We start from the raw sequence: 18,728 nt of genomic DNA, 5'->3' as shown, positions 1-18,728 counted from the left end.
TTATGGAGGAGGCATAGAAGGGAAGGCGAGACCGCTGTGGTGGGCCAAAGGGAGGAGAAAGAGGAGGGTGGGGAAGGAAAGGGATGGGAGGAAGGGACTGTCGGAGGGTGGTGGGTGGGTGGGTCAGAAGCTAGAAGAGCAAGCAGGGACCAGTGAATGAATTTCCCCACAGGTTTCTTGTGGGTTCCTGCTTTTCTTTTTTAAAAACTTGCTTTCACCTCAATTTTATGGATTGGCTAAAGCAGCAACAGCAGCACAGACAGTAAATCACACTGCCACAGTCGAATCATTCCTTTCCCCTTTCCGCCTCCCTTCTGCGCCATCCCCCACCCTCTACTCTTTTGAGTTTTTCCAAGATCTCATGAAAATACCACGTGAAATCTCTGGTTGCCTAGGCAATCCAAAAATGAGAAGTTGCAAGGTAGGTGGGTGATCCCAACACTTTTATTCTTCTTTCATTTGAGCCTCCCCTCCCCCTTTTTTAAATTTTATGATTTTTTGTTGTTGCAAACTTAGAGGTTCCCCTCATTTTGCAAAAAAACACCTACGTTGCCCTTAGGTGGCTCCACTGTGCATGGAAGTTACATGATTTGGCAAGTGGAGCAAGTTGGCTAATTCTGCCCTTCTTACTAGCAAACCCCTCTTGTGTGGGTGTTAAGTGCCGTCAAGTCGCTTCCGACTCATGGCGACCCTATGAATCAGTGTCCTATAAAACGTCCTCTCTTTAACAGCCTTGCTCAGGTCTTGCAAATCGAGGGCTGGGGCTTCCTTTATTGAGTCAATCCATCTCTTGTTGGGTCTTTCTCTTTTCCTGCTGCCCTCAACTTTTCCTAGCATGACGGTCTTTTCCAGTGACTCTTGTCATCTCATGATGTGACCAAAATACGATAGCCTCAGTTTAGTCATTTTAGCTTCTAGGGTCAGTTCAGGCTTGATTTGATCTATAACCCACTGATTTGGTTTTTTGGCAGTCCGCGGTATCTGTAATCTCTCTTACCCCTCTCACCACCGTAGAAATGGGTGTACATTCGCACCCAATCTTACAGACCAAAATGCTCCACAGGATATTCATCAAGTGCCTCTGCTGCTGCAACCCCTTAAGAGCGACAACATTAAGCTCTTATGACCATAATCTTGGAACTTCTAGGGGCCATGGCCCAGTAGTAGAACATCTGCTTGGCATGCAGAAGGTCCCAGGTTCAATCCCCGGCATCTCCAGTTAAAGGGACTAGACAAGCAGGTGATGGGAAAGACCCCTGACTGAGACCCTGTAGAGCTGCTGCCGGTCTAAGTAGACAATACTGACTTGGATGGACCAAGGGTCTGATTCAGTACAAGGCAGCTTCATATGTTAATGTGTGTTCATGAAATTGTGTGTGGTGAAAGCCAGTAAGACAATAACGTTACCATTGGTACAATTGTGCATCAGCTCGTGAAGCCGGGCTAGGCGTTTGGTATTTCTTTCAGGGGATGGAAGAGGGAATTTAAGAAGATCGAACAGAGGCAGGTTGCTCATCATTTCACTTTCAATCTCAGCTACATCTAAACCATCCAGTACCTGAAATAAAGAGAGAGAGAAATGTCAGACATAAACTTTTACCGGTCATATTACTTAAGTAATAGCTAGACTATTGTAATATATCTATGCACAGCTACCTTTGAATGGTGTTCATGGAATGCGACAGGTTCAAAATGTGGCATTCCAGACTACTGCACACCATTGCAAACCTATTAGGACCATTCCTCACATTACGAAGTCCTCAGGTCTGCTGGGGGGGCGGTGAGGCCGTATTAGATGGGGGTGGGTGGGAGTTTTGTGCCTTCCAGACGTATGCCAGTTCTTTTCCGCTTGAATGAAAATGACAACACCAGGCTAAAGAATGGAACGATACGTAACAAAGTAGAAAAAGTAAGTGTGGATGTTGAACAATAATCCAAATTAGATCAAAAGGGTCCAAAAGAGATCAAAGAAGGAGATGGTCGTTCCGGATACAAATTAGGAGTCCATTTCTGCCAAAAGTTTCATCAGACATTCGATCTCAGGAGAGTGTGTGAATAGTATTCAATTCTTTCATAGGACAGTTAAGCCTCTTGCCATATTAGATTCAAAATATTGCCCTTGGCAATTTGTATCCGGAACGACCATCTCCTCCTTTGATCTCCTTTGGACCTTTTGATCCAATTTGGATTATTGTTCAGCATCCACACTTTCCTGTCCACCAGTATTCTTCACGTCTTGTTGGATTTCTTTGTCTTATTTAACCCCACATGAGGTTGGACTGTAATGTTGGTTTACATGTGTGCTTAGGCACCATATAGATTGCTATACATTGTAGTATTTTGTGTATGTTTCTTGTGTATTTCATTACATATTGTTCCATTCTTTAGCCTGGTGTTGTCAAACGTTGCTTTTTACAACACTATTTATTATTTTTGAGTTCTTTTCTGCTAGAACATATGGCCCATGAGGAGAAGCAGTTTCAGCCTCCCTCCCCACAACGTCATGTTCACATCCTTAAACTGCCCAACGGAGCCTCTGCTGGCACCCCTACAAATATTACAAGTAGCCACGCCGGAATTCCAAAGGTGCCCACAGGCAAAAAACTTGGGGACCCCTGCACTATATACTTGTACTTCCAAGTGCCAGTGTGGTGTAGTGGTTAAGAGCAATGGTTTGGAGCAGTGGAGTCTGATCTGGAGAACCGGGTTCGATTCCCCACTCCTCTACATGAACGGCGGACACTAATCTGGTGAACTGGATTTGTTTCCCCGCTCCTCCACACGAAGCCAGCTGGGTGACCTTGGGCTAGTCACAGCTCTCTTAGAGCTCTCTCAGACCTACCTACCTCACAGGGTGTCTGTTGTGGGGAGGGGAAGGGAAGGTGATTGTAAGCTGGTTTGATTCTTCCTTAAGTGGTAGAGAATGTCGGCATATAAAAACCAACTACTCTTCTTCTTTTTGACAAATTTTACCTCACCAAAGTTTCCTGAGTAAGATTAGCAATCATGGGATAAGAGTATAGGTACTTTTATGGGTTAAAAACTGGTTAAACTACAGGAAGCAGAGAATAGGAATAAATGTACAGTTCTATGAACTGGGGGGGGGAGTGAGCAGTGGGGTCCCACAAGATTCAGTACTGTGGCCTGTGCTTTTTAATTTGTTCATTAATGATCTGAAATTGGGAGTGAGCAGCATACTAGCCAAATTTGGGGACAGGGTAAAAGCCAGAATGGGCCAGAATGGCCCGGAACGGGCAATAAACATATAACAGTCCAGCAAAAAAACAATGGCATGCCTTCCAGACACTCCAGGACAATATTTTAGAAATCAAAATGCAGCGAGAGCATGCATTTATTAACCCTTTCTGAGCCAAAATGCCTCTGGAATACCCCAGAAGCTTTTGTCAAGTCCCTCTTTAAGGTATTTAAAGAGGGACTTGACAAAAGGGACAGCAGGTGCCCAGAGAGAGGATCCAAGCATGCATGAAGATAAGGCATGCCACTGTTTTTTGCGGAACTATTATTTGTTTAATGCCCATTCCAGGGTGTTCCAGAGACATTTTGACCCGGAAAGGGTTAATTAATGTGCGCTCTCTCCATGTTTGATTTCTAAATTATTGTTCTGGAGTGCCTGTAAGACATGCCATTGTTTTTTTGAAGAACTATTATTTGTTTAATGCTCGTTCCAGGCTGTTCTGGGGTGTTCAAGATTTCCTTGGCTACACCATCAACCAAAAGGGAGACTGCAACCAAGAAATCAGAAGGAGATTGAGACTGGGAAGCGCAGCTAGAAAAGATTCTTAAGTGTAAGACTGTGTTAAATCAAGCCATAGTATTCCCCATTATTACGTATGGGTGTGAAAGTTGGACAATAAAGAAAGCTGACAGTTGATTCATTTGAAATGTGGCGTTGGGAGAAACAAGGGGGGATAAATGAAGTACATAAATAAATAAATCAGCCAGGGTGTGTTGTACCTTTAAGAAGTGCAACTTCTGAGACAGAACATCGTGATAATTCAGGATCACAGGCCGTCTGTGAGACGTTGTCTTTTCTTGATTTGCAGGATAGAAAGAGTTGTACAGATCCTGTTAAAAAACAACAACAACACACACACACACACACACACACACACACACACACACACACACACATGTCTTCAGTTCCAACAACATTAACTTGTTTATCCATCAAAACAAAAACAGTACTACTAGAAAATGCAAACCTGTTTTTCACTCTCAGAAAGGGCGAGGGAAGGCAAGATCGAAATAATGTGCCTGGCGATGGAATGATGCAGCCCGTCTTCGCGTGGCTCTGGAATGACCATACTGGGCGGAGTCAGGTTTTCCTCTGATGCAACAACCTAGCACGAGACGTGTAAAAATGAAATAAGAACGAACTGCCTCTCTTGGTGGACCTGCATGATTGCAAAGGGGGCCAAACATGGAAAGCGAAGTAGACATAATCAGAGGGATATATTCGAATGCAGAGCCTCAGACAGTCTTGTTGACTCACATAAAGATTTTACATAGAAGTTGTTGAGAATGATGTGCCTGTTTGATCACAGGGAGAAGTGTGTACACTACACACTTGAAATTAGAAAAAAAAATCTGATGGAAGCATGAGAAAGCAAGATGTATGAGTATGATACAGCCAACTATGCAAGAACTGTGGAAGATATACAACAGCGCAGAGTTATTTATTGCTTACTGGAAAAGTGGAGATTCTTTTCTGCATATGTTAACCATATGTTCCATTTATTGTCATTAATTGCTGAATGTGTTTAGGGGAAACCAAAGGGGTCGAGCTAAACACTGTCTAATATAACAACCAATAAATCTATTTTTATTATATGTTGTGCACAACTGCATTTAAAAAACACAAGGCCCAAAATACAGGCTTCCTAAAAAGCACAAACATAGTTACAAATATTGCCAACACATAACAGTTGATGTTAGTACATAAAATGACCAAAATCTGACCAAACGCGTTTTGGCCTTTTACAGGCCTTCCTTGCTGGTCATACATACACAATTTTACAGTTCACATCCAGACATATACCCAAAAGTTGTACAACGTAAATATATATATATATATATATATATATATATATATATATATATATATATATATATATATATATATATATATATATATATAAATAAAAGCCTTTTATTCTGTGGGGCTTTATGTTAAAATAGTATGTCCATGTGCTTTAAAACGTGGTTCCCGGCTCACACCTTGTATATGGAGTCCAGCATTTCAGAATGTGTATAACATCAACAAACGTAAAGAAAAAAATGGCCATCAGAATCAATTTTGTAATTTTACCAGTTACCAGATAGTAACGATTAAAAGAACTACATTGCAAGCTATGAAATCCCAAAAATGTGCAAGAATAAGTTTTATCTATTGTTTCATCACAGTTACAGTACTGTCTTCCTGACTTACTGGTATATCTTAAAGAGGCGTAGAGGGAAGTGGGTGATACTCTAATAACGTGAGTTGTGATACCCCAACAAACAGGCTCTGCAGGTAGCTCTCCTATGCAGGCCCTACGTCAACCCAAACTGGGGGGAAAGATGACTATCCACCCCCCAGGTGTTGGAAGCCAAGGAAAGGGTAATTTTAGGGTGCAAAGAGCATTGTTAGCACCTCCCATTCCCTCTCATTCCCCCTCCCATCACCCCTGGGTTTTTTGCTATTTTTTAAAAAGTGGTAGTAGGTATACCATTATAGTGTAAACCGACTACCGATTTTTTAAAAACAGCAAATAAAAATAGCAAAAAAAATTGTTATAGTGTTAACTATACCACTAGAGCTGTACTAGTTAACAGAAGATGCTCTTTTATACCGCTATAGCATTAAAACACTATATTTTAAAAAATAGAATGTTTTAACACTATAGCGGTAGAAAAGAGCAAAAGTCCAGTAGCACCTTAAAGACTAACAAAATTTCTGGCAGGGTATGAGCATTCGTGAGTCACAGCTCACTTCTTCAGATCTTTTCTACTGCTACAGACAGACTAACATGGCTGCCCATAGAGTGTCGACGATTGCGCGATTTCAACATTTCTTTGTATCCTTGCTCAGGCTGATGGTTGAATAGACCATGTATGAACTCTTTTTACTTTTGTTTACGTTTCCTTATATATACACTTGAATGCTTGAAACTTGATCTCTCTAAATACACCACACTGACCCAAAAGTTGAGAAAGCGCAGTGGGTGCATGCACCCATTTCTTGAGTATCTCAGAAGTGTGAAAGTTAGATCATCCTCGGGCTAGCTATTACGAGAGAAGCGGGAGACATGGCCACCAGGTGGAGCCTTTAAAATGCAGTGCAGATACAGAGTGCTAGAGGTACAAATCCGTCTAGCAGGAGACACACTTTCAGGTTTGTTGGTGGCAGTGGTTACTACCCACAGAGACCTTTAGTTTCCACACACACCCCGGGAGAAAGGGAAAGGGGTGGCATCGCCAAGTGGAGATATGGGACAGCCACAGGGTTTTTCCGACCTCCTGGGACCCAAAAGAATGGGGTGTGCAAGTTTATTCCTTCACAGGCAACAACAGTGCTTTCATATCCCTAGCTGTCATAGGTGAACAGAAAAGCCTTTGACTGGAGGTGATATCTGTCTGAATGCACTCTTGGACTGTACACTTGAATGCCAGAAAACATTGACCCTGCTTTTTTAGGACACAAAGCCCCTATTTTCTGTCTGCTCCAAGTTGTCCTTGCTCCAGTAGCCGTAGGGCTATTTTTGAAAACGGATTTATTCTTAGGCTTCTTATAGGCCACATTATAGGTGTTGAACTTGGTGGTTTCAGTGCTCATCCCCAAGGCCACTATCCCATCATGTGTGATGACAGCTGGGCTTCTAGCCGCAATGCTCCAAGCTTTGACTTTTTTTTGGTCATTATTCACCCTGAAGGAAATCCGGTCCTCTGCTTACCTGTTCCACCATGCAATGAACGATCAAGGGAACAGAAACAACTTCTTCGGGGACTTGGCTCAGCAGATCATTGTAATACCTCATGTCCACATCTGCAAACAGAACGGACCATTTGCTGCTTCAAAATAAAAGGAAAAGTAACCTGCCCCCTCCCTTTTTATGCAGTCATTTGATTGGCTATGCAGATTTTTTTTTAAATGCTGTTTTGGCAGCAGCTGCCACCACAGCACAAGGATCTATACTGCCTCCTGCAGCAGCCATTTTGTGGCAGCCATTTTGTTGCTATGCCCACCGCGCCGTGTCAGAATTCCAAAGGTGCCCGCAGGCTCAACAAGGCTGGGGAACCCTGCAGTGGCCAATATTCAGGTGCTAGTCACATCAGAGGGATTCATTATTTTCCCCACAGGGTGAGCAATATACAGGTCTGGGAGTGATGAGGTTTTTGGGAGCGACAAGAGCCAGCGTGGTATAGTGGTTAAGAGCAGTTGTTTGGAGTGCTGGACTCTAATCTGGAGAACCGGGTTCAATTTCCCACTCCTCCAGATGAGTGGCGGACACTCATCTGGTGAACTGGGTTGGTTTCCCCTCTCCAGTACGTGAAGCCGGCTGGGTGACCTTGGGCCAGTCACAGTTCTATTAAGAGCTCTCTCAGCCCCACCTATCTCACAGGGTGTCTGTTGTGGGGAGGGGAAGGGAAAGTGATTGTAAGCCGGTTTGATTCTGCCTTAAGTGGTAGAGGAAGTTGGCATATAAAAACCAGCTACTCTTCTTCTTCCCAGCCTGACTGTTTACATCAACAGTGGTCCATCTTCATAAATGCCACCTCTTCCTAAGATTAAACAGCTTCTCCTGCTCTCATCCATGACCACCGCCCCCCTAAATATAATCTTTGACAATCATCTTGCAGTCTCTGCATACTGCCAATGGGGAAGAACTGTCTTTCAAGGCATACAAAAATCTTATCTAGAGTCCAGGGCTTGGGGACTCGAGCCAGAACTGCTAAAACCCCCTTCCTCCCACCACTCTCAGCAGCAAGTTATGCATGTCTTTGCTCAAACCACCCCCCAAACAATTCTTTTTCTTTCCACTGGCAATTTTCAGAAAGGAAGTAAAGAAAATTCATGCTGTACCTGTTGTTAACACCGGCGCTGCAGCGGGCTCTTCCAGAGCCTGTTTTTTCCTTGAAGGTGTAGTCGGAGCCGTGGGATGTCCCTAGAGAAACAAAGGTCATTATGCATGGGTACTTTCACTCACGTTTGCCCCCTGTCTGACTTGGTTGTTCCTTGGAGTTCTGCATGAGTTTTCCATCCATTAGAGATGACCTCGCTGCCAGCCCTCACAAATCCCGGGGCTTCCCGTTCCTCTATTAACCCGACTCTTCCCTCTCCCCTGAGCTCAGCCCGGCTGAAACCTCCATGCAAAAGGCAAAGCACTGGACACAGAAGCTTGCTTTCTCTCACAGCCAATCATAAAGCATCATGTAAAGCAGCGGGGATTCAAATACTTCCTGCTTCCTTGGAGCTCTTTCTGAGCACAAGAAAGGCTTTTAAAAACCAAGGCTTGGATTCCCCCCCCCCGTTTCTTTTCAGAGTGCTCCGTTTTTTGTTTTTTGTTCTTAAAATGCTTTTTAATGCAGCAATTGAGTTTGGGGGGGATTTTCTCTCACTGTGAGCACTGCGAAGTAAGCCAATTACAAACCAGCATTTAAAGGGGCAGGACTTGATTTGAGTTTGGAGACTGCTGGAGCAGAGATACCGTACTGGAAAGTGTGGGTCTAGCGAGCAACAAACCTCGGGTTTATTTATTTATTTATTTTGTGATTTATAGCCCGCCCTCCCCGGCCGAAGCCGGCTCAGGGCAGGTAACATCGTAAAAGATACAGTAATACATCCACAATAAAATTAACCACAAAATCTGAATTTAAAACAATAAAATCCCAATTTAAAACTTAAAAACTCCAGAACTACAGATGGCACCTGAACTCTACTTATGTTGCCGGATATACGCAGCAGGTTACCCATGCATCAATGACCAAAGACGCTGATGAAAAGAAAAATGGCGGTACAGCCATCTGATCTTCAGCCCGTTTACTACTGATGTGTCTTCCCAAAGTTTTAAATGAACTTTTTGTTGATGCTTATTTATCCATCTTGGTGACCAAATTCAGGGGAGGATAAATAGGCCCAAAAAGGCCTGCTGGACCGGACCAGAGGTCCATCTACTCCAGCCTCCTGCTTTAACACAGAGACCAATCAGTTGCCTTGGAGAACCACCAACAGGGCACAGATGCCACGGCCTTCCCCTGACGTTGCCTCCCATCACTGGTATTCATCCCCATACGGTTTCACTTAAACATATATCCTGACATTTTGGCCTTTTATGCAGGGGTGTTTCCCCGCGGTCACCCGCGCCAACTGTTGCAGGGCTTCCTTTTGATTATGTATGACTTTTCTGCCCATCAGAGGTAGCCTCGCTCTCCCCACGCGTTTTGCCCATTGTTTTCCAGATGCTCTTTTAGCCAGAATCTGGAAAGTGCGGGCAAAGCACGCGGGGAAAGCGAGGCGACCTCTGGTGGGCAGAAAAGTCATACATAATCAAAAGGAAGCCCTGAAATAGTTGGCGCGGGTGACCGCAGGGAAACACCCCTGCATAAAAGGCCATAGAGACCAATCAGTTGCATTGGAGGGCCACCAACAGGGCACAGACGTCAAGATTCCCCTGACGCTGCCTCCCACCACTGGTATTCATCCCCGTATGGTTCCTCTTAAACATATTTCCTGACACCTTGAGTAAGTGTAGCCTCTAACCTCGGCGAGCACCGATTTGCTTTTCTTCTCCACGATGACTGGAACGTTAATAAATCTGGTGGACTTCAAGAAGTGCTGATGCTGCCTCCTCCAGTCCAGGCAGTCGTACATTAAGCAGGCGAGGCTTTCAAAGATCTCCGTTCCAAATTCAAGCTGTAAGAGAGGAGAAATAGAAAGGCTGGGTTTAAGTGCCGAGTGCAGACCTGGGATGCATCCACACTGTTGGAAGTGAAGGAATTTGCGCTGTCCCTTAACCCCAAACTTCAGAGGGGCGCTACAAGAGAGTCAGAGAGGTAGATAACGATGGGTATCTATTGCTGTCTGCAGCAATAGAAAAGAGCAACAGTCCAGTAGCACCTTAAAGACTATCAAAATTCATGATAGCAATTCATGATGGCTTAGGCAGAGATGCTATGCCAAGATCTAGGAGAGCCAGCTCTCACCTGTGCCTTGGGAGGAGGCACAGAGTCAGTCAGGGGATGTGGTGGCGAACCGGAGCTAAGAATGGTTCCCATTAGCTAATACAGAAAGAGCCTTGGCTACTTACCGTGAAGGCTTCTTCTGCTCAGAGGGACGAAGGGCATCTTCATTATGGGTGTTTCCTTTTCCTCTTATCTCGGGAGGCAGGAACCAAATATTTAAATTTTTCTGACCTCTGAGGGTAAACGCCCCCTTGTGATCAGTTAAAGACTTTCCGAGCCTTATATATTTAAGATAGACTGAAGAAACATGTTAGTTATAATTCTATACAAGAAATAAGTTCCTAATAAACATTAACGATGAACCTTTAGGATAACTATAAGTCATGAACCAACAAACAGCGTTTAACTTGAATTGAATGTCAACTGGAAGTTAGATGTAACCATGATTACCTGTAATTTTATTTTATTTGTTTTATTTATATTTTACTGACGTCTGGGCGGGCAAGATGCCCTTCGTCCCTCTGAGCAGAAGAAGCCTTCACGGTAAGTAGCCAAGGCTCTTTCTCGCTCAGAGGGAGAAGGGCATCTTCATTATGGGACATACAAGAGCTGTCCCCCGCCCTTGGGAGGGTTAGACGTCCTGAAGTATACTTTGCAGTACTCGTCTGCCTAAGGCGGCATCTGCTGACAAGTATAGATCTAATTTGTAGTGTCTCACAAATGTGGACACCGAGGACCAAGTTGCAGCCTTACATATCTCTTCCATAAAGCACGGCAGTCGAAGGCTGCTGAAGTAGCCGCACTTCTTCCCAAGTGGGCAGTAACGCCCGCAGGAGCAGGTAGGTTACTTATTCTATAAGCCTGTGTTATGTATAAGGTGATGGTCCTACTAATGGATGCCTTGGACATATGCTTGCCCTTGTCAGGTGGTGAGATATGAACGAATAAGGAGTCAGAGTTCCTAATAATTTTAGTAAGATAAATGTAATAAATGTAAGATAATGCCCTTCTTAGATCTAGCTAGTGCCAGGCCTTCTCCTTAGGATTCTTGGGGTTAGTGCAGAAGATGTAAGCACTATGTCCTGCTCCCTGTGAAACTTGCAGCTACATTTTGTCCTATCTCAGTGATTGGTTCGAATGGTAGTTGTGTGAGTGCTGTCAAAGCTGTGTGCAGGCTCTAGTTGTGAACCTGTGTCTAACAGGAGGAGCTAAATAACTGACGCCCCTTAAAAAGGCTTTTATGTGATGGTGTTTGGTTAAGCGGTATCCAGATACCTTGGGTACTATGGTAGCTATAGATGCCAGTTGCCTTTGTAGAGTGCAGGTAGCTAGCCCTAAGCTCTGTCCCTCCTGATGGCTTCCTTGTTGTCAATATGGTAGTGACGGCCACCGGGCTATAACCTAGGGCTATAAGTCATCTCCTTTCAGTGCCCATGCGGTCAGTTTGTACCACCCTGGATTGGGATGGCATATTGGGTCTTGTAGAGGGAGATCTTGTCTGTCGGGAAGTCTCCAATGGTTCTGTATGGACATCTGAATTATAGATGGGAACCACGGTCGTCGCAGCCAATATGGAGCTATGAATCTGACTGATGCTTTTTGAAGTCGTACCTTTCTCAATACCCTTGGAGGGAGGGGGGGAACCCGTACAGTAGGTCGTGTGGCCCTGGTGACATTAAGAGGTCCATTTGTTCCGCCCCCTGTTGACGGTACATGGAATAGTACCTTGGCAGCTGGTGGATGATGCTGGATGCAAACAGATGAATCTGTGGCGTGCCGAATCTCTGAGTAATAAGTTGAAAGACCTCTGGATGTAGAGACCATTCTGCCTCGCTGATGTCCTGTCTGCTGAGCCAGTCTGCTTGTATGTTGACTGTGCCCTGAATATGTTCTGCTGATTTTGATGAGAGGTTGGACTCGGCCCAAGGAAAAATGTAGTCGCTTCTGAGGATCGTCCTGATTTCTAGGGCACTGATGTGAAGATTCTGTTCTTGATAATCCATGTTGCTTGAGCCATTGTCCCTTGAGTGTGGCTTCCCAACCTGATAGACACGCGTCCGTGAAGATTTGAATTGGTGTTGGACGGAGATACCAACTTCCTTTCGTCAAATTCTGAGACTGAAACCATCATACTAGTCTTGATCTGACTTCATCGGTCAGGATGAGATTTCTGTCACTTCTTCCTTGGTATGTCTCTTTGGTACGGCCTCAAGAACCATTGAAGAGGTCTTGCTCGTAAGCGTGCCCCTTGAACCGCGGGAATGCATGCAGACATGTGACCCTTCAGTTTGGTCAGGGACATTAGAGAAGGCGACCGGGAATTAATCGCTTTCTTTGCTAGAGATGAAATGTTGTGGATTTTTGTCCACTGGAAGGTAAAAGGAGTTTGTCAGTGTGTCTATGTCCATCCCCCATCTCTCTCAATCGTTGGGATGGAATTAAGTGGGTCTTTCTGAAGTTGATTATGACCCGTGTTCTGTTAACCTCTTCAGAACTCTCTCTGAATGATCTATGCTCTGCTAGTTTGAGCTTACGCAAATCAGAATGTTGTCTGAGAAGGGTGCATTCTCACGCCCTCCTCGCGCAGAGATGTGACTGGTGTGTCCAGAACTTTGGTGAATACTCGAGGAGGGGCGATGATAACCCGAATCGTAAGGCCCTGAATTGGAAGAGGTGTCCCTTGTACGGGAACCGAAGGAAACAACAATGTGCCGGGTGTATTAGAATGTAAGAAAATGCTTTTCCCTGAGGACCTGTGTGACTGACTTTAGTGTCTCCATCCTGAAGCGCTTTAATGGGATAATCTGTTCAGAAACTTGAGGTCTAGGATGGCTTTCCATCCGCCGCCTTTGTTGGGAACAGTAAAGAATACTGAATAGACTCCCAATGTATGCTCTAATGGTGAGACTGGCTCCATCGCCTTGATGTCTAAGAGGCCTCTGAAATTCTATGGATTTTTTTTTTTGGGGGGGGGGAATGTTGGAGATATTACTAGTCGATGTGAAGGAGTGTAAGAAAAACTCTATCTGATAGCCTTGTGAGATAATGTTTGTGACCCAGAGGCCTGGTTGGGAGGTGACCACTGACGGTGTAATAGGCTGAGCCTGCCTTCCACTGACTGGTGGCTGGCGTCACTGTTTGGTTGGGCGGTAGGGTTTATCCCCTTTATTGCCCTGGAAGGTGGAGGATTTTGGAGATTTATTGAATCGTCCTCCTTTACTAAAGGAGCTGCGATTCTGGTTCCGGTGGTTTCTAGGTTGATCAGGTCTGTATCTTTGAAGTATGTGGTATGCACGAAAGGACATAGAGGGAGTGATCCCTTGGATTCCTTGCGTAGAAACTTGTCTTTGGTCTCCACTGATATGGGGACCAAATTGTCTCCAAGCAAGGTCTTTCCCTGATACAGGAAGCCCATAATAACCAATTTTGATCTATATACTCCGCTTGCCAGGGGCGTACCCAGAGAGCCTTTCTGGCAGCTGAGGCTGTGGCTAGCGTTCTAGCTGCATATGACATGTTATCTAAGGAGGAATCAGCTAGAAAGAATACCACTCTCGAAAACATGGATGACATGGTATCTAAGGTAGAATCAGCTGGAAGGATACCACTCTCAAAAAAAAAAAAACATGGATGCCCTTCTGGCATCTGATGCTGCGGCTAGTGTCCTAGCTGCATATGGCATGGCATCGAAGTTCGAATCAGTTAGAAAGAATACCACTCTCAAAAAACATGGGTACTCCTGTAAAGGCGTTTCTTTCTTCCTGTGGAAAAAGTTGATATAACTTCCTAGTCCAAATTATTGCCGCTCTGTATACTAGGGCAGATGTGATAGAAGCGCTTGATAGTGAGTGCCAAGGCCTCTGAGCATTTATGCCTGCTAACTCTGCCTTCCTATCTGTAGGGTCCCTAATCATGGCAAGGCCATGTAACAAGGTTGAGGGAGTGAAGGCAGTGACAGGTGATTCTACTGAAGGCACTTTTAGAATTTTAGAAGCACCGATAAACCAAATATAAAGGGTTCCTAGAGGCTGTGGAGCATTGTATGGGTGCCATTGGTTTCTCCCGCTCTGCTTTCAACAGAGTTAGAAATAATCAAGCGCTGGCACAAACCTATCTGGAGTCTTTTCTCCCACTCTGAGTCCTCTGAGAGATCAAGAGTAGCTAGGTTTTTATGCCAATGCAGAAGGAAATCTTCTGCGTTAAATACTATAGACAGTCTGGGTACCAATTGGCAATTTTGTGACCATGAATTAGCTTTCAGCGCTGCTTAGGCTGGCCAGCACGTACTCTCTTGGTAGTACTTGGACTGGTGATTGGCTCACCAGGATCTCAGGCAGAGGTCTTCCACATCACCTACTACCAGAATTGGCCCTCTGCATGCCAATCCGACGCTCTGCCACTGAGCCACAGCCTTTGGCTGATATTCTGCCCTTTTAGCAATCAGATTACTGTTTGTGGTGCTGGAGGGTGTGATCCCTACGATCCCTGTATGGATGGGGCAGGATAAGGAAGTTGTACTGCCCTTAAGCCATCTGAGAAGGCGTTTTTAATCAGGGCGGAGAGCTCTGCTCTTACAGGAGTAAAACAGGCTGCATCTATGGGGGGGGGGGCAAAGTCACCTTACCGGCAGTCGATGTCTCCGTTGATGCTTCCCGTCCTTGAATAATAATAGGCGAGCCGCCTGAGGACGGAGCATTGCGAGGCAAAAAGGCGAGCCGCCAGCCTCCTTCATTTTCCCCGTTTGTGCAGTGTGGGAGAAGTGGCTATAGCCGCTGTGTTCTCCTGGCTGCTTCCCGCTGCTTCCCGTCCTTGAATAACAATAGGCGAGCCGCCTAAGGACGGAGCACGGCGGGCGAGGCAAAAAGGCGAGCCGCCAGCCTCCTTCATTTCCCCCGTTCATGCTGTGTGGGAGGAGCGGCTACCGCCGCTGTTTTCTCCCGGCCGCTTTCTGTTGCGATCTGGCAGTCGCGTCTTTCAGGCGCGGTAGAGCAGCGTGCGTTTTGCAGCAGGCATTTGGCGCGCTTGTTAGCGGTCGAGCCAAGCCGTTTGTACTTGCCTGCGCCGTTCTTGCCGCTTTTGCCTTTCCCTTTTGAGTTTTGGTCCTCAGGTCACCAGAGTGACTGTCCGAGGGTTCATCTAATTGTAGTGGTAAGGCCACTAGCAGGCTAGGGTCTAAATTGGCAGGCGCTATATAGCTGTCCTGATGCCGATCCGCCAATTTTTTTTATTTTTTTTTTTTGGCGGGAAAAGACCCTTCTGAGGAGAATAGGCAGAAAATTAAGACAGTAAATAGAATTGAGTAGTAGATTAGTTAGGTTAAGTTTAGGTTTGTTAAAATAAGAATATTTTTAGGTCTAATAAGTAAGGTTAAGGTTTCTCTATTATTTCTGTAGCAGAGAGCTGCTAGAAGGCTGCTCTCCCGTTCAAGGCAGGAAATAGAACTGGTCACAAGGGGGCGTTTACCCTCAGAGGTCAGAAAAATTTAAATATTTGGTTCCTGCCTCCCGAGATAAGAGGAAAAGGAAACACCCATAATGAAGATGCCCTTCTCCCTCTGAGCGAGAACACAAGAGTATGCCATTTTAGGAAACAAACTTGAAAACAAGAAAACAGTATCCTGGTTCATGTGTGCCAAACGCTCTATTGGCACGAGAAGGCAGAGAGAGAAAGAGTGCAACTGTAATTCACAAAGAGCAGCCAAAAATGATTTAAAACTAGGCCCGAAAGAAGAAAGCACTAACCAGCATGTCGTTATTAGTCCAGTCAGCCGGAAAGGTCGACTCCTTGGCGAGGTGATGGAGTCTAGCAATCTGGAAAAGGTTCGATCCCGGCTTCCCGCTGTTCAGAATGGGCTCCAAGTACTTCCAGAAATTTTTCAGGTCCTTTGTTGCCTGGTCTTTCTTTTTCTTTTTTTCAGCTTCCAACGCTGCAAGTGCTGTAGGCGTGAAACTGTTTTACAAAACTTACGGGTTGAAGGTAAGTGATTCACATTCTTGGGTGAAAAGGAATGGCCAAATTCGTTGGGTTGAAATAGCCAAATTCGTTCTCACACAATGAAGACAGAAATGCATGCACAGGACACAAAATGATGTATAGATGGTATTTAACACTTAAAATACTGGCAAAGACCTACAAATCAATGTCCCCGAAGTGCTGGAAGTGTAACAATGAAATAGGTTCATTTCATCATATGTAGTGGACTTGTGATAAAGCAAAAAACTTTTGGGACATGATCTACAATGAAATAAGGTTAATTATACAAAACAATGTGCCTAAAACACCTAAATGATGTTACTAAGTATGATACCTGACTCTATTTTAACTCAGAGATCATTTTTGATATATGCCACCAAGCTGCAAGATTAATTTATGCAGCTAAATGGAAGACAACGGAAATTCCAGACAAAAGAGACTGGATACAAAAGATGCTAGAAATGGCAAAACTTATCGCATTGATAAATCAAAAAGACAATGCACAATTTATGGGTGAATGGGAGGCATGGAGGGTGTATTGTGAAACTGAAATTCAAATGGGGAAACTTAAACGTTACTCATTGATCTAATCCACTTTCTAAAGATATTGTTGTAAAAAAATGATGCATTAATTCTGTTTTTAGTTTTAAATAACTTATTTATTACTACGCATAAAGTTTAATAATCAAAATTGATATATTACATTGGGTTTAAAATAATGAAATAAGCATCTCTGGTTTGAATACATTGTAATTATAGTTGAACTGATATTGAACGAAGAAACTATATTTAAATATACAAAACAATATTAGGATTAGAATTTTTAATACAAAAGAACAAATAGATTTATAAAAATATGAAGGGAGATGAAGGGGAAGTTTTTACTCTTTATTTAGTAACAAGGATGTATTTTCAACAATAACACAATGTTTTTTCTTTTTTATTGATAAACTGTATAAATTGTTGAAATGTTTGATTATAATATTGTGGAAAATAATAAAAATTGTTTTTTTTTTAAAAGAAATGCATGCACAGGACATTCCTTCAAATCATTATGAATGCGGGAAACAAATATGTTCTTTCACAAAGGGAAGCGCAAGCTTTCGAGAAGACGCATGCAAGGAAGCATGCTGCCTTCCTCCTATCAGCCTAGCCCAGCCCTGTCATAGCAGCAGGGCATTCTGGCTGTTACACATCCTAGTGATGATTTTGTAGGGCAGGGATCCCCAACATGGTGCCTATGGGCTCCGTGGTGCCTGCCAACACCTTTCCTGGTGCCTGCCAAGTGTTTGTAGCAAATGGGGGGGGGGAGAGGTGGAGAGAGAGCCAGCGTGGAGTAGTGGTTAAGAGTGGCAGACTCTAATCTGGAGAACCGGGTTTGATTCTCCACTCCTCCACATGAGCAGCCGACTCTGATCTGGAGAACTGGGTTCAATTCCCCGCTCCTCCACATGAGTGGCAGACTCTAATCTGGAGAACTGGGTTGGTTTCCCACCCTTCCACATGAGCGGCGGATGCTAATCTGGTGAACCAGGTTGGTTTCCCCACTCCTCCACATGACGCTTGCTGGGTGACCTTGAGCCAGTCACATTTCTCTCCGAGCTTTCTCAGCCCCACTTGCCTCACAAGGTGTCTGTTGTGGGGAAAGAAACGGGAAGGAGATTGTAAGTCGGTTTGGCTCTCCTTAAAAGGTAGAGAGAATTGGCATATTAAAAAAAACTCTTATTCTTTTTCTCTCCCAAGCCAGGCTGATAACTGGCCATTGGAGATTTGACTTGGCTGTGCAGATTTTTTTTAAAAAATTGCTTTGGCAGCAGCTGCCACCACAGCACAAGGATCTTCATTGTGTGATTGAAGGTGAGCTGCGGCAGCCATTTTGGGAGATAGGTGAGGTTGAGAAAGTTCAGAGAGAACTGTGACTGGCCTAAGGATAGCAGGCTTCATGTGGACGAGCGGGGAATTGAACCCGGTTCTCCAGATTAGAGTCCACCGCTCTTAACCATTACACCATGGTAGGCTACAGAAAGGGCTACTGGGACGCTGATATTAAAGCTAGTTATCATGCCAAAAGAATACGACGATAAAAATGCACATTAAAAAAAATAACCACAAAGAATAAAGGAGGTTTGTGTTCATCATCAAGGAATTTTTATTATTAGTTCACTTACCTTCTGGCGCAAGATGAGGGTCTTCTGGCTGTGAAATGGATTCCAGGTAAGACCGTAGCGGCTCGTAACTGTCAGAAGAAATTTTAATGACACTTCCAACGTTGACGCCCAGTTCAGACAGGATGGGCAAGAGTTGCGGATAGGGAAAACCCCGGAGTATGAAATAATACTGAGCGCCATCGTCCGGCTCGTCGTCTGTTCAAAGCACCATACAGAGCACGTCACTTTTACTCAAAGACAATACCGAGAAGACAACAGAATTATGGCTGCCTCTGTTTAGTTTTAAATGACGAGGAACCAGGACTGAGCAGTGAAGTGTTTAAACTTGCCAGTGTGGTGAAAACCCAAAAGGACTGTGAGCCCTCCAAGTCGATGGCCTGTTACCCATGGCTATTTCCTCTGTGG

The 18,728-nt window shown here is 44.4% G+C and overlaps 1 protein-coding gene across 1 annotated transcript in view; it reads right to left on the bottom strand.

The window, feature by feature from the left end:
* The window catches only part of SPAG17 (sperm associated antigen 17), a 114,195-nt gene that overhangs the window by 73,939 nt on the left and 21,528 nt on the right, over positions 1–18,728 (bottom strand). Inside the window, exons 6-13 of the mRNA XM_056848401.1 lie at positions 18,324–18,518; positions 15,924–16,108; positions 9,761–9,913; positions 8,084–8,165; positions 6,954–7,045; positions 4,224–4,361; positions 3,976–4,086; positions 1,408–1,558 (exon numbers count right to left, since the gene is read on the bottom strand). Of these exons, the coding sequence (XP_056704379.1) occupies positions 1,408–1,558; positions 3,976–4,086; positions 4,224–4,361; positions 6,954–7,045; positions 8,084–8,165; positions 9,761–9,913; positions 15,924–16,108; positions 18,324–18,518 (1,107 nt within the window). The remainder of the gene's footprint in view (positions 1–1,407; positions 1,559–3,975; positions 4,087–4,223; positions 4,362–6,953; positions 7,046–8,083; positions 8,166–9,760; positions 9,914–15,923; positions 16,109–18,323; positions 18,519–18,728) is intronic.

Source organism: Euleptes europaea, chromosome 4 (assembly GCF_029931775.1).
Source record: "Euleptes europaea isolate rEulEur1 chromosome 4, rEulEur1.hap1, whole genome shotgun sequence".
Lineage (NCBI taxonomy): Eukaryota > Metazoa > Chordata > Lepidosauria > Squamata > Sphaerodactylidae > Euleptes > Euleptes europaea.
Note: the sequence above shows the minus strand (reverse complement) of the source record. Positions and strands in the feature narration are given on the sequence as shown.